General features: G+C 42.0%; 1 protein-coding gene across 6 annotated transcripts in view; it reads right to left on the bottom strand.

The window, feature by feature from the left end:
- Positions 1 to 2,063: 2,063 nt before the first annotated feature.
- cdkl5 (cyclin-dependent kinase-like 5) overlaps positions 2,064 to 15,599 on the bottom strand; it is a 38,823-nt gene continuing 25,287 nt past the window's right edge. For 2 of the 6 annotated variants that reach the window (XM_044030183.1, XM_044030184.1), the window contains exons 10-21: positions 14,199 to 14,285; positions 13,523 to 13,603; positions 12,585 to 12,760; positions 10,622 to 11,457; positions 8,995 to 9,338; positions 7,853 to 7,954; positions 7,449 to 7,554; positions 6,686 to 6,821; positions 6,208 to 6,313; positions 5,517 to 5,678; positions 4,048 to 4,302; positions 2,064 to 2,953 (exon numbers count right to left, since the gene is read on the bottom strand). In XM_044030183.1, coding sequence (XP_043886118.1) covers positions 2,549 to 2,953; positions 4,048 to 4,302; positions 5,517 to 5,678; positions 6,208 to 6,313; positions 6,686 to 6,821; positions 7,449 to 7,554; positions 7,853 to 7,954; positions 8,995 to 9,338; positions 10,622 to 11,457; positions 12,585 to 12,760; positions 13,523 to 13,603; positions 14,199 to 14,285 — 2,796 coding nt within the window. In that variant the 3' untranslated portion in view covers positions 2,064 to 2,548. Of the gene's footprint in view, positions 2,954 to 4,047; positions 5,679 to 6,207; positions 6,314 to 6,685; positions 6,822 to 7,448; positions 7,555 to 7,852; positions 7,955 to 8,994; positions 9,339 to 10,621; positions 11,458 to 12,584; positions 12,761 to 13,522; positions 13,604 to 14,198; positions 14,286 to 15,599 lie in introns of those variants that run through there. The other 4 variants (XM_044030185.1, XM_044030188.1, XM_044030187.1 and 1 more) reach the window with 4 other exon arrangements.

The raw sequence follows: 15,599 nt of genomic DNA, 5'->3' as shown, positions 1-15,599 counted from the left end.
AATTCAATCGGCAAAGCGAGCACTTTTACTGTAAACATGTCCTATAACATTGACCTGGTATTGCAGTTAATTGAGCAGCAGTTACATATTATTTGAATCATCTGACTTTTACACATCACGTCATTTGTCACGAGTATTTTTGAGATGGTTACACAGTATTTGTACTTGCACTCAAACTAAGGAACCTGGTACTTTTTCCACCACTGACGTGATTTCCATCTGTGTGTGTGTGAGTGTGTGAGCGACTCACTATATAAAGCGCTAATTTTCTGAAACTTGTCACGAAAACGAAAGTAGAGAAAACTCATCCTTCATCCTGCCTTAAAACACTTAAAGGTCCAATGTGTAACATTTAGGAGGGTTTACTGGTTATTTATAGTGTAATATCACTTTAAAATAAAAATTGCTTTGCTTCTACAGAAGCCCAGCAAGGACAAACCCACTGAAGCTTAACTTTTGTTAAATTAAGATAAATAATAAGGTCGTCTTTGGTATGTGAAGGCTACAGTCGTGGGACACTCCTGGGAAAGAGAGGGGGAGGAGTCCTATGTTTGTTACAATCTGCAGCCACTAGATGTCACTAATGCTTACACACTGGACCTTTAATTTGAAGCTAATGTTGCATTTCTCTGGGGTCGTGCAAGTACAACTAACTGCAGTCACAGCCACTTAAATCCTGTCCCACACTCGAGGATAATTGGTCAGATTTTGGTCCCGACAATCGTGGGTGTCTCCTTATTTTAGGTTTGATTTGAACAGATAATCTGGCCATATTATCCTGTAGTGTGAGGGATTAACAGGCATGATTTTACCGTCATCAGAAGCATTAGAGTCTTCCCGATTTTCAAATCTTAAGTATTAGATGTTTACACTTATTTTATGCATATATGTTATGTTAGTTTTTTTGTAATATTCTCATTCCTTGCATATATGCATATGTTTACACTTATTTTATGCATATATGTTATTTTAGTTTCTTGTAATATTTATATTTTTCTTATGTATATTTATACTTTTCTACTTTATGCTGGTGTTTTTTGAGTGGACAGCAAAGTAAGAATTTCATTGTACAGGGAAACGTGTTTCTTTACTGTGCATATGACAATAAACACTTTGAATCTTGAATCTTAGATAACGTTTGATATTTATGACTGAACAGAGACGAAACAGGTCGTGTACTTTTTGTTTAGAACCGTAACTAATAAAATCGTTTGATTAAACGCCAAGTGTGTGGTCCTGCGTCTCGACTGGATCGTCTAATCTGTGCTTTCTCTGGATTAAAACATTTGCTGTGTCTGTGATCTCCTAGGTTTTTTTTTTAAATCGTCTAAATTTGGGGCCGGCTTTGGGGTTACAGTTAGTGGGCGTGTTTTCCTGAGTGGCTGTGGCTGCACTTGGTTGGTGTGGTAATTACTTGCTGTTGAGGCTGTGGGGAAAACTAACATGGCAGCACGGAGCTGGGACAAAAACAAAGAAGCGAACGACTTGAGGACGGAGCTCATTCTTTAAAAGAAATGACACCTTGACTGAGTCGTATAGTGACGTGAACATGACTGAGCGTGAAGTCTAACAGTCTCACTGTGGCTCTTCTGCTACCAAACCCTGTTGACCAATCACCCGGCTCGTATCACAGCGATGATGTCACCACCACCACGAGGAAGAGGAGGAAGATGACTGGCAAATATTCTTCTTCTAGATGTAATATTTTCCCCACAATCTATCAATATTTTCCTTTCACAATATTATTATTGATGAAAATCATGGAAAAAAAAGGGTAAAAATAAATAAGAATAATAATTAACAATATGAAATCGAACAGAAAAAAAGCACATTCACCATTATTAAATACTCCTTGTGACATATTGTTTTATCAACACATCATAAATATCTATGCATCTCTTTGTGTCGAAACTAAAGCTCTCGCGGTTACATATTTAATTCTACGATACCTTATAATACTCCCATATAGTCTACATACTGTGTCATTTTATAGCTTATATCCTTGAATTTAAAACAAATAAATATTTAATAAATAATATTGATATAAATATTTTTTTCTTTTGTTCTTATCAAATATCAGAGCTTGAAAAACGTTTTTTTTGTGTGTGTGTGTTTTCTCGGAGTTTGTCGGCTGCCACCTTGCGACGGTGGCTGTTTCGGTGTGTGGTTGTAGTATTGTCCTGTGAGCACTAGATGGCAGCAAAGGCGCCGTCGTGTGGGCAGTGTCTCCTCGACAGGAAAGATCAGCTTATCTTGACGTTCTAACCTTGATAATTAGAGAGCGAATGACACAACGGACGACGGACTGAGCGCTGGCGTGGAGCCCTGTCTTTCCTTGTGTCCTCTGAGCGACGCCGCTCCTGTGTTTAGCTTCCAGTGTTCGCAGAGACACGAGCGTCGACGGGTCACTGAACGAGGACTCGAGCCACTGAAGTTTCACGTAAACGTTTACAACAGTTACCAGGAAAATCTGCGTCAGGCTGATATTGAAGGTGGTGTGGTTTGGGATTATTATCATCATTATTATTGTTATTATTTTATTTTCTTCTTAAAGCGCAGTCTCCTTTAGGTCGTTGAGGTTCGGCATTCTGTTGCGGGACGCCCGGGTAAACGTGGGTCCATTCTGTCCCGGTTTGATGCCCAGCTGCTCCGGGGTGAACTGAGCTCCCTCCGCCCGCTGTAGAGCAGACACGTGCCAGCTGGACTCAATCTGTCCAGGAAGTGGGTAGCTGGTCTTGCGGCTCTTGGCCTGGGCGGTGCTGCTCACCCCGGGGTGCCCCCTGCTCTCGGGGTGCCCTCGACCCTCAGCGTAGCCGGCTTTGGAGGAGGGCTGAGGAGGGTTGGAGAGGGGGGCTTGGAAGCGCAGGTCAGGAGGAGGAGGAGGAGGCTGTCCTTGGCTTGAGGAAGAAGGGGAGAGGTGAAGAAGTCTGCGCAGTGACTTGAGGGGTTGACTCTGGGAGGAGAAAGAGAAATCAAGTGTTGTGATTGTTACAGGTTCCCTGCAACTCTTTCAGGTTTTGAAAAATAATGCATGTGCAAGAATTGAGGACACTGTTGCTATGCAACAAATCTAAATAGTTGCAGACACTGTACTACTGTAGCTGCTTGGTTGTTATCGTCTAAACGATCATTTCCCAAAAGCTGGGTTGAGACCCACAGGTTTCTTTAAAACGGCAGTGTGTGATTTCTGCTGTTGCTCTTACTCTGCCTCTATATGAACTGAAATGATGTAATGCCATGGTTCTCAAACTGTGGTACGCGAGCTTCCTCAGGTGGTACTTGGTATAAAAAGTTTGACAACCACCGACATAACAATGATAATAATAATAATAATAACAATGATAGTAAAAAAAAAGTTAAGATAAAATAAAACTGAACAAATTCAACACACCAGACGGAGTTAAACATGAATACCAGATATGTGCAGTATAATCACGATAACACCTGAGTGAGGGAGGGAGCATTTGTGTGTATACACCAGCAGTGCAGGGGTGTTTTCTTGAGCGGTAGAATTAACTTTTCAAACTTTTCAAGGACACTGCTTTGTGTCTTCAGGCGTTCTCCGACCTGTTTGCAGCCATCTTGCTTTACTAGTGCAATGTTGGCTGTTGCTTCACTTCCTGTGTGCAGCACTGATGTAAACACCCATATCTATGGTATGGGTATGTAAGGAACGTCTCGCTCTTGCGTAACTGTCCAACAGGTTGCATGACAAGCTTCAAACTTGGCACGTGACTTACTTATGGCGCCAGTGTGTGCGGTGCCGACTTTGACACTACTTGCGCTAGAAATGCACGAGATATCGGTCGAAAAGCGACAGATGTTTTGCTAAAAGAGCTGATTTCACCCCCTATGGAAAAACAGCTGATCAACACTGTATGAACTCATTTGACAGTGGTCTGAATGCAACAGGCCTTTGTTTATATTTAAAAAGCTATGCAGCACAGTTTTAGGAATGATTTAAAATCATTTCACAATTGATATTATATAGAATTTTTGTCTACAAAATGTCAGATATAAGACGATGACGAGAAGGTTTGCACATGCCTGCGAGAGTGAATCCACAGATTTTTCTGGCGGCCAGTCGCTGACTCTCTCTCTCTCCCTCCCTCTCTCTCTCTCCCTCTCCCGCTCCCTCTCCCGTTCTCTCTCTCGGTCTCTGTCCCGGTCGCGGCTCTGTTCCCGCTCTCGTTCCCGCTCTCTGTCCCGAGACCTCTCGCGGTTTTTCCGCCTGCTGCTGTGGTGCGAGGAGGACTTGGAGCTCCTCTGCAGGGACATGTGTTCTTGTCCGATGCCAGTGACCTAAAATATTTTTGGTAAACGACAACGACAACAACAACACAGGAAACCCGATGAGTTAAAACACATTTGAATCAAATCCTCATGAGGTTCTTCATGCAGGCCTCTGGCAGCATCAGACAAGAACATAGCAATGGTGACATCAGTGATGACTTCATACAGAGTCTAAGTGAAAACACAGCAAAGCTGCAACGACTCGTTCTTTTCATTGTCTCGTACTCTTTTTTCCTTATCTGAAGCGAAGCTGTCGTCTCTGACGTGCTTCTTTTGTCCAATCAAGAGTTGACAAATTAAAATAGATGACATTTAAAATGAAGAGAAGCAGCAATAAGTCACTTCTGAGATGCCGGAATAGGAAAATACTTTATATAGTGTATTTATTCACTTTTTTTTTTTCAATAACTGACCATATATGGAAACAGTGAATAACTGTTTCCATATTAACTGTCGAGAGACCAGTTTTGTTATGGGTTTGTTTGTTGTTGATCCTCTTTTTAAAGGCTGAAATATGAATTTTTAAGAGTCTGATGCCGATATTTAGAAATCAGTTTGATATTTCTTTTATAATTTTCCTTTAAATAATATATATATATTAATTTAATAATGTTTAATGATAACAAAAGATGCACAAAGTAGCGTCACATACTTATGTTCTGTCTCGCTGCATTTTGTGTCTGCTCTTTGGTGCACTTATATATTTTAAATGACAAATAATGTATATGAAACAGGTCATCATAAACTTAGGAAGTTTCGGTGACTACGGTGCATTTATCACATTTCTTAGAAGAAAAATGCGTAAACTTACACGGAGAAAGATTCATCCACCATTTTTTAATAATAATGATCAACTGACTATTATTATCGTTAAAAAATGGCATCCCTCTATCTCATATGATGATAATAGGATTTATTAAAAGATGGTTCTCGACGTGCAGAGGTGTCGGCCCGACAAACAACACACGCTGCGACGACAAGAATGCGTTTGACGTACATTGCAGCAAGACAAAAAAAAACAAAAAAACAATGGATGCACAGACTGCGTGCGGTATCAGATTCACTATTTGAAATCCTTTCAGCTTTGAGAATTGTCTCGGGCCGCCGATCGTCAATCAGTCACTCAAATCATGACGGAGCTTGAGAGGATTTCAAAGCAGGCCATTCTGGTGGAGAGTGCAGTGTGAGTTGGCATGCAGCTGTAAGTGTCGAGGTTCGGTTACTGGTGAGGCAGGGTAGGCCGCACTGGGCTGGTGCTGCACCATAGGCGAGGCGACTACGGGGAGGACTTTGACTGCTGAGTTGTGCTTTAAGCTATTCTTAGAGCTAAAGAGGGGGAAAAGACTTTTCTTGATGCTGGGGTTCCTCCCGTCCTCTATGTCCGTCTGTGGAGCAGAAGATGCACAGCCACACACTCTCAGCAACAGCAGAGACATCAGTAACAACTGAAGCAGCCCATTACAGAAGTAAATAGCTCTACAGTTGAGATATTTCTGTTTCATCATGCAATATCTCTGATCTTAGAAATACTGCTGTTTATATCTGTCATCATAACATTCTAGTAAAGTGTGTGTGTAAAGTCAAATGCAGAGACTCTCCTCTTCACACATCATATATCTGTATATATGTATATGGTGCTGTCGCTCGTCTACAAAAACACTAGAAAATACTAAAATGAACCAACAATTTGGCAATAATGTGAAAATAAAAGAATCTACTATGTTCCAGAACGAGGTGACATGTTTAATGTTTAGTCTCCGGAGTTGAAAAATAGAGAAATGCCTCATTTTTGAGAAGTTTCAGCACATTTTGGCTTAAAAAATTACAAATATGAGGACATAACTATATCAAAAAATTAAATAGAATGGAAAATCGATTAAATGGCAGGTAAATAAACCGGTTTAATGATCTTACTATCTGTGTCTTCTTCTTTTTCTTCTTGATGGCCCTGAAGAAGCCTTGTTTCTCCTTCTCTTTGGTCGGCTCCGGCGGATTCATGACCATCGCTTCCGCTGTGGTCCTTTGTAACACACAGAGAATCCTTTTTTTTTTCGGGTTTTTTTGTCTCGTCATAACATTTTGTCTTCAATCGAACATTTACACGACAGAAAAAACTGTCAACAAGAGCAGGAAAAAGCAATATCCTGTATTTCCTTAATTAAACAACGAGTGCGATAAACAAAACGGCAACTTCTGATTTAATTACCCTTCTAAGTGTTGTGTCTTTAGAGTAATGTAGTAAACTATTATGGACATAATTAATATCGTGTCGGGGGGTGAATTGCTCATTCATCTTATAACGACAGGAAAAGGTTGAAAACATTTCCTTCCTGTTTAATTCAGGTGAAGAAAACAAACAATAAATACAAAAACAAAAAAATAACCCTCTCACCAGTCAAACGCCGTCTGGCGTTTGGAGTGGTTGCCCATGGTAACGGGGTCAACCGGTGCGACGGGTACGACCGGCCCCCGACCCTGCCCGACCCCGTCATGGAAAGAGGACGAGTTGTCTGGTCTCGGTGAAGGAACTGAAGAAGAGCGAATAAATGAAGAGAAAATAATAATAAAATCTTGGTAAATGTCTGCACTCACATTTCCCATAATGCATTGAGATTGTCAGTTTAAAATTACGCTGCATCTTCGAGACTAAAAGGAAACAATTTTCCTCAGTTAAAAACATAAATTACGGTAATTTACGGTAAATTATTCTCACGGTAATTCCTTATATGGACATCCTGGGTGTGTGTGTTTATAGGTCACATATTCCGGCTTTAAAAACTGCGTCTTCTCATGTGTTGTTGATTCATTTTATATCGCAATTCTAGTCACGATGTAAAGTTGCGATAATTGTGCAGGAGTCACAAAATTAGACCGTTTTCTTTTGTTTTTGTTCATAAAAAACTAATTCAACCTGATTTCAAACATTTTGAGAACGTTTTGCTCAGGTGTCTTTATATTGTTGGTGAATCTGATATACAGCCTATGTATGCTGAAAAAAAAGGATATAAGACACTCTACACTGCACAATCTTATAGCCTCTGTACGTTTAAACATAGTAATGGAAAAAAACAGCCAAAATGCTCCGTGTTCTAATTTAAAATAAACTTCCCCGATGCTGCATGTTTGCATTCAACATTTTATTTGATTATTTTCACCTCGGTAGAAGCTGCCTACTCTCCGTGGCATGGACTCGGTGAAGATCATCCTGTTCTCCTTGGACGCTCCTCCATCGTCGACGTGAGGGTCGTGATACATGCCGACCTACGAAACACAAACACACGCGTGACGCAGACACACACACAACACACACGCACACACTCCTCACAATCCTCAGTGTCACGACTGACGAAAGCCACTTGATCTCACTATAGCTATCACACTCCTCACTGTCTCACATCACAAGACAACATTCGGGGACAGTCCTAGAGCTTTTCACTGAGGTTAACATTTATATCAGCGACCAAGCGTGCAGTCAAGCTGTTGACCTGAGTAGAAACAGATCTATTTAAGGCTAAGGACACCATCTATGTGAGGTGGGGGTGGAGTCAGGGGCTCGGACCTCGTTTTTAGAGCGCTGTGTGTGAAAAGCAGCAGTGTTGTCCCTCGTAGAGTCTTTGATGGAGGCGCAAGGGTGGCTCATGTCTTTAGGGGACTGCTCACTCTGTTGGGAAGATGGACAGACGCAGCATGAAGCAGTGGCAACGCTCACGCCAGACACACTGACAGTCTCTGCACACATCCACCATGTCGCCAAATACACACAAATATACACACGTACATATATATATATATATACTGTATATATGTATACATATACATATATATATATATATATATATATATATATATATATATATATATATATATATATATATATTTGTATACATATATAATAAAGACAAAAAACCCACCCTTGTTGAATGTGTGAACTTCAGTTCATTTAAAGAGCTATAATTATTTTGATCATTTTGATCTGTGTTTTTTAAGATTAAACAATCTTAAAAAACGCATTGAACAAACTTGGAGACTTGAATTATTTTAAAATGCACACGTCAGTGCCACGTCCAGATTTTCATGAAATGTTTTCAATATTTCTTTTTTTAAACTAAATTCCTTTCTATAAACTAAGATCAGAATCAGAATCACACTCAGAATACTTTTATTATCCCGAAGGAAATTGTTTTGTTACAGTTGCTCCATATCAGACTCAGTAAGTACCAGAAGAAAAAAGAGCACACAAGTTAAAAATTTTAAATTTAAAAGGAAATTAAGATTAAATTTAAATAAAAATAGCACAAAGCCCTTGTTTAAAACAAGAATGACAAAATGAAAAAATGTACAACATGTACAGGATAGACATATTACCCACATTACTATATTAATCATAGTTATTATAGTATATTATTGTTAAAACCTTTCCAACATTTCAGATACATTCTCTCTTGAGAATACCACATCACAATGTCTTCTTTAAATGTATTTAATCTGACAGTATTATAATCCATGATAAAATTCACATTACATTACGTCAGCGTTTTAGTATCGGAGACTGGATGTGTTGTAATTAGTGGATTTAATTCATTTATTTCTTACAGAACTACTTCAATAATACTGATTATTCTCTTAAACCCCCCCCAAAAAAACAAAAAGTGTTGCTGCATGTGCTCTCTCGATTTATCACAGGAAATAATAAATACTGACCCTGGTCATGTCGTCCGTGCAGTCCTCTCTCGAGGAGCTCACGGAGTGTCCGGTGAGCGTGGTGCGGTGCTGCAGCTGCGGCGAGAGAAGCTGCAGGCTGCTGGCCCGCGTCGGGATCACCTGACCCGGCGCGGGCAGACCCGCCATCCCGCCCTCCACCACGCCGTGGGCCCGGTGGCGCTCTCTCCTCACGTACATGGAGTGGCGCTGAGGCCGCTGCTGAGAGGAGAAGGGCGAGGTGTAGCCCAGGCCGTAGTGATACGACTCGTGAGGAGAAGGTAGCGTGTGAGTGGACGGCATTCCCGCTCCTCCGGGGTCCAGGAGCTCTGGAGGACCGGCATCTTCTGAGCGAGACGCAAAGAGAGAGGAGACAACATTACAGATGTGAAGTGCCTTAAAACAAAGAAACATGGAACAATTAATAATTAATCATTCATATTCATAAAGTAAATAAAGTGTATAATTAAGTGTGTTTGTAAATTATGGCCCAATGTGTTGATTTCTTTGTAATTTTTTTTTTTCAGTTTCACCTCCTCATTTCCTGTTTTATTTTTTGCACTTCCTGTTTCCTGTCACTTCACCACGCCCCCCATGTGTGATTAGCTGGCCTTCCCTAATGTGAATCACCTGTGTCTCGTTGTCTGCAGTGGCTGACGTCATGTTATGGAACCAAAATAAACAAGTGTTCCACAAATCCACAGACATAAGATATACCAGTATTTACACCAAATAATACGTTAAAGCGCGACGGAAGAATATTTTCTCGGATTATCGCAGATTCCCAGGAGACGCAGACATGGATTAACAGCCGTTACATGTGCTCAAAGTGAACAGAGACAACGGATTCCACTTCAGGTACAGAATCTTGTTACTTTTACACACACGTTCTTTGTGATTTTAATGCTTTCTTTGAAGGAAGAACAAGGGAAAGTGTATCAGAAAGTAGAAAGATGTCAGGTTAGTGCAGGTCTGGAATAATGTCTGCACCAGTTGTTTCCATACTTGGGGAGGGGGACAGATCTCGTCTTACAGCATGAAACTGGCACTGGTGCCGTTCATTTATTTGCAGAAGCTTGGTGTAAACAAACTGAGTCACATGACGTCTGGAGCTTCACATTTTCCTACCTACCTCTGCTTGATTTATTTATTTTTTTAGCGTGCTAAATTTGACCCGAGTTCTGCATTTACTTTGTGCCAAATTCGGGATTTTTCCGCCAGCAATTGTTTACCTCGCGAGGCCGAGGAAGAGTGAGGCGCGTGCTCTTTAAGCAAAAACCTATTAAAACCACATCAGACAATTCATTTTCTGTAACTTGACAAATCAGTGACTCATCCACGCCGTCACTATTTACCGCACTTATACTACAACGTGTTGACAGACTGAATCATGTGACGCTGCCCTCGTGTCACGTCCAATTAACGTTAATGAGGTTTCAACTTACGCATACTGCAATTACTTCCACATCCAGGTCATAAATCACATTCAGAAAACTGTACTTATAATACTCTCAACTCTCATAAATTATATATAAGAAATCTAGGCGATATGCTTCTGTAGATCACAAATAATTGCTGTTTTAGTTCAGAGTACAACAGAAATGAGATCAGATAAACATCTTCGTCTTACCTGGTGTTAAGGGTTTATGTCTGGACTTGTGTCTGGACGACGAGTCCAGTGTGCTGCTCTCCATCCGGACGTTGCCGCTGCTACGGGAGGCGGGACTGTGCCCGGATCGGTCGCTGTGCCTGGTGGAGGGGCTGCCGGGCGGCACGGGGGGCCCCGCGGGGGTGTTGAGGTCTAAGCAGCTGGCAGGGAAGAAGCGGGCGCTGGGTCCCATCCCCGCCGGCGTGTTGGAGTTGGGGTCGTCTGGGTGGAGACGGCCGTCGCTCAGGTTCCCCACAGACTTGGCGTCGCTCAGCGCGCTGTGGCTCTTGGACAGGCTGAGATAAGAGGCCGAACTCTTCGAGGAGGAGGACATGGACCCGTGGGCAGAGTCGGCCATACTGTGGGAATGTCGTCCGTGCTGTTTCTCCGCTCCAGACTGTAGTGTATTGGTCTTGTTTTCTAAGAAGGTGTGACGGCCCTGCTGCTGCTGCTGCTGCTGCTGCTGCTGCTGAGAGCGGGAGGAGCTGGGTTTGCTGTGGCCGTACTTTATCCCGTGGTCTGACGTCTTCGGTGACGGCCCCATGCTGAAATCAAACTCAGTTTTGCCCTTGGGTTCTTTGGGACTGAGGAGGTGTGGCAGGTTGTTGTTGGCCAGGTCTTTGCTGGACGAGGCAGAGCGATTGAGGGTCTGGGACATGTACTGGGCCTTGGGATGGAGCGTGGGACTCAAACTGGACGGCGTCGGTTTGTTGCCGTTGAGGAAGCTGTCGTTGCCGAGGTGATGGAGGTCCCCGTGTCGAGGCAGACTCGAGCACTCTTTACTGTTGGTGCGACGGCTTGTGCTCTTACTGTGACTCCTGCAGAGGTGGAGGGAGGTGTTTAATCGTTATATACTGTGTCATTTTTCATGTTTTTCCACTAATTTCAACCTTTACCGAAGAGCATTGTACTTTCCATAGTCACAGTCTACTTTCTAAGAATTCCCGGAGTGAATTTGAAGCTCTTTTGGTGTTAAAACAAACATTATGCACACACACGTTTTGACCTCAAACCTTTATCTGGGTGCTAAAAAGGTCAGAGGCCAGTGGTTTGAATTTTCCCCCTTGGATATGTGGTGGCGACCTCCAGAGATTGTGTAAACACATGGAAATCCAGCAGATGGCAGCAAGTTTGACCCAACAATTAGCAAAGTAAAGATTAATCCAGACGTAATCCCAGTCTGTCATCCTAAATAAACTACAAGGAGTGTGTGCGGTGTTGTTTTATGTGCAGAGACGCTGCCCTCTGCTGGCATTTGCTGTTTCCATTTGCTCTAGGTCGGGATGTTTACATGATCGTGTTTACATCCTCCAGCCTCAATATCAGTAAGGAGGGGTGATAACGCAATATCAGAAGCCGTGATAATGCCCAAGAAATTATAATTTAGTCAAGAGTTAAGAGTTAAGCTTCCATGTGCTGAATGATAACTTAAAGAGAGAATGAGGATAAAGGGCGACATGAAGTATCAACATTTCTACAAACATAAAGCTGCTGCTGGGGTTGGGCATTGATATTTTATTTTCCTCCGACAGCTCAGACAGGTCAAAGCAACACTTGCATTAAATTCACAGCACGATGTCCCCGTGACAGTGTTTGTTTCCGAGCTGCAGCCTCTGCTGCAGCACGGCTCCGTCACCAGGTAGTGTGTGTTCACCAACGCTGATATTTTGTTCATCTTTAGTTTAAGGAAACCTTTAACACACCTTTTATTTACCAGAGTAACTGTCATGTCACCTTGTGACGCATATTTTATGTGTGTGTGTGTGTGTGTGTGTGTGTCCTGAAATGCAGCAGAGCAGGAACAAGGAGAGAAGAGTCTTTGCCTCTGCTGTGTTTACAAACACCGGCCCACACTTCCTGTATAATCTGCCTTGGCAACATTATTTTTTGGTGTTATTGCAGAATAATTCCATAACAACCTATATAATGGGTGACGCAGTCTGACCTTGTAGGAACTGTGTTCTCTCCATGGTGGTGTGTTTTCCTCTTGGAGGAGCGCGGCGGGTTGGGGGATGCAGGAGTCGTCCTCTCTCGCTCCACCTGCCTCAGAGGCTGGAAGACCGCGTGGTTCAAACTCTGCTCCGTCAAAAATCGCTCCGTAGGATTGAGCAGAAGTAGATTCTGAGGATTTAAAGAGACGAACATGAGGGGAGCCTGTTTCTACTGGATTTCTAATCTCCTCCACGGAAGCTGCATTTTATTTTTGGCCGTGTTTGTCTCTCTGTGTGTGAGCAGCATAACTTAAAAAGTAAAGGACTGATTTGAGTGGAATTTTCTGGATGTAAACTATGGCAAATTGGTGGTAATCTGGATATGGATTCGGGAATCCATTTTAATTATCTAAGGATTAGGATTAGGGTTAGGGTTAAGGTCTGCGTAAATCAAACCTAAATCTACGGCTGCGTGTTTACATTTCATTACTAAATGTTCACTGGAACTCGATCAACTGTTCGACAAGAATCAGAATCAGTGTATTTTATCTTCCCCATACATTCCCGCTGCAACACGACACATTAAAACCTAGTAGAAGTTCGGCTTCCATCGATCCCAATGAGACTGAACAGAAAAGCCTTGTTTCACTGCAGTGAGTGAGGCAGCAATTGGAAAAATGTGGAAAAAAATCATCACTTCCTGGGAAGCTCGGCATCTCTGGGAGTCATGATGATTGGAGGAACTGCCCGCAAAGCATAATCACTTTATGATTGACAGTTGTAGGAATATACACGACACCAGAGCCTTTTCTGTCTCATGCAGAGTTTGCAAAGTTAAAAATAACTGGGCTTGAAATGAGCTTCCCCTGTTTCACAGGAGCAGCAACCGCCACTGAAGTGCATGGGTTGATTAGTCTGAGTGAGAGACTGTGTTTGTATATCTGTATTTTACCTTCATCAGATCCAACATCAAACCAGTCAAGATGCCTTGGTACCTTCTCTCCAGAGTCTGAGGATGAGTAACTGAGGGAAACTGAGAAAACACACACACACACACACACAATGAAATTCAAAGCCAAAACATTTTTTGTTCACTAAAATGTACATTTGGGATTTCCAACATAGTACACTGCCGTGAGATCTATCACTGACTCCTTCAAAACAAACTACACAAACAAACACACACGCAGCTTTTCATTTTAACCTAATCAAACAAATAACCCTAAGCCTTTAGCTCTAAACTTAACCTGCTCCTCACAAATGAGGTTCTGCCTCATCAGGACCAGGTTTTGGTCTCCATGAGGACCACTTGTCCTGGACTAGGTCAGGGACTATGCCTGGAAAAGTTCCTACAGAGGTAACAAACACAAGTACACGTAATGCACACACGCAAGGTCTTGCTGAGTCTTTGGGGACATTTTCTCTACTAAACTGAACGCCAACCACCTAACTCATGAGTCACAGCAATCCACTCAGTCATGGTGCTGGGAACACTGCCACAAGAGAGGGAGAGGGAGAGAGGGAGGGAGAGAGAGAGAGAGAGAGAGAGACTGAGAGGAGGTAAAAACAAAGAGGAGGAGGAGGAAGATAAAGAAAGAGCAGAGAGAAAAGGAACATGAGTTTCCTACCCTGATTCCATGAAACCTCGGGTTGTTGTAGAAGAGTTTCATCTGCTCTGCGGGGAGTGGACCCAGAACCTTCTGGATGGTGAAGAGCTGAAGAATAAATCGAGCACCATCATAGTTAATCCACGTGACAGGAGCCTCTCCTGCTGCACCATTAGTACAACTGATGACGTTAACCCTCGTTCAGTTGTGAATATTGAGCTGTAAATTTCATTTCTTAGGACGCGGCCGTCTCACCTCAGGGTCAAGGGTTAAGACTACTTTGTCAAATGCAGCTGAACCCTGAATCCTGACTTTAAGAGTTCCCTGACTGTAAGTGCTAAATGCAGTGAAATGTGATCATCATCATCATCTACTACATCTGTATCCATGACAACCATGCTGACGAGGGGCATGTGATCAAAAGCAACAGAGCAGCCGCTCTGAAGAAAATGTGACGTGATCTGTTTTTTATCAACTTTAATAAGTGGAGATTTCTGTTGCTATTGTTAAAAATGAACTACAATTTCTATATTTTTTGATTGCATTTAAGGACTTGACTTCATATCTATATATATATCTTCATATAGCATATATGTGGGTCCAGTTTTAGCTCTGCTTTGGCTCGTACTCGCTCCACAATGACAATGACGCTGCACAGAGTCGAGATGTGAGGTGACGACGTCTGCGTGCTTTGTCATCGTCAGTGACTCTGTGTGTTGTTGTTTTTTTACACCATCCACTGCTCATACACTGTACGCATGGCTGGATTTCTGTTCATAATACTGTAGCTGTGAGAATACCGTCATGTGTGCTGTAAATCCACGGTTCTCAAACTGTGGTGTGTGAACCTCCAGTGGAAAATACTGTTCTACTGTACATACCAGGGCATGTGATAATGAATAATAATAATTAGAGTCACTCCATGTTAATCTAATGTCACTATACCAATGTGTGAAGTATATGTGAGGAAGAGGAGGATGATGAGAGAGCAAATTATCTTATTGGAATGAATCCGCCTCCTGTGAAAAGTCCATAGCTGACTTTTGACCTAAATTTACACCAATGTATTTTAACGTTTAATGTGATAGTGATGCTACTTCTCAGGTGGTACTTGGTATAAAAAGTTTGAGAAACACTGCTGTAAGTAATATTTATATTCAATTAAATTTTCAAAATCTGTGTTAATATGTCCTCTTTCTCTCGTTATTGTACCAAAGAGGACTCCAAACAAAAACAAAAATCTTATCAGGGAAAGTGGTGATAATGATGTAAGTCAAAGGGTTTGGCTGTATTCATCCTCATTTGAATCAAAATGTATGAGCTGTTGTACATATTTTATGCTTATTTACTGTAGAAAATTTCTTGCATTTCGTTATCAGGTTATCAGTTATATTGCTTCTTGAATTCGATATGAAATAATAT

The sequence above is a fragment of the Solea senegalensis genome, linkage group LG7 (assembly GCF_019176455.1).
Source record: "Solea senegalensis isolate Sse05_10M linkage group LG7, IFAPA_SoseM_1, whole genome shotgun sequence".
Taxonomy (NCBI): Eukaryota; Metazoa; Chordata; class Actinopteri; order Pleuronectiformes; family Soleidae; genus Solea; species Solea senegalensis.
The sequence above is the reverse complement of the archived record's forward strand: the minus strand, read 5'-3'. Positions and strand labels throughout refer to the sequence as shown.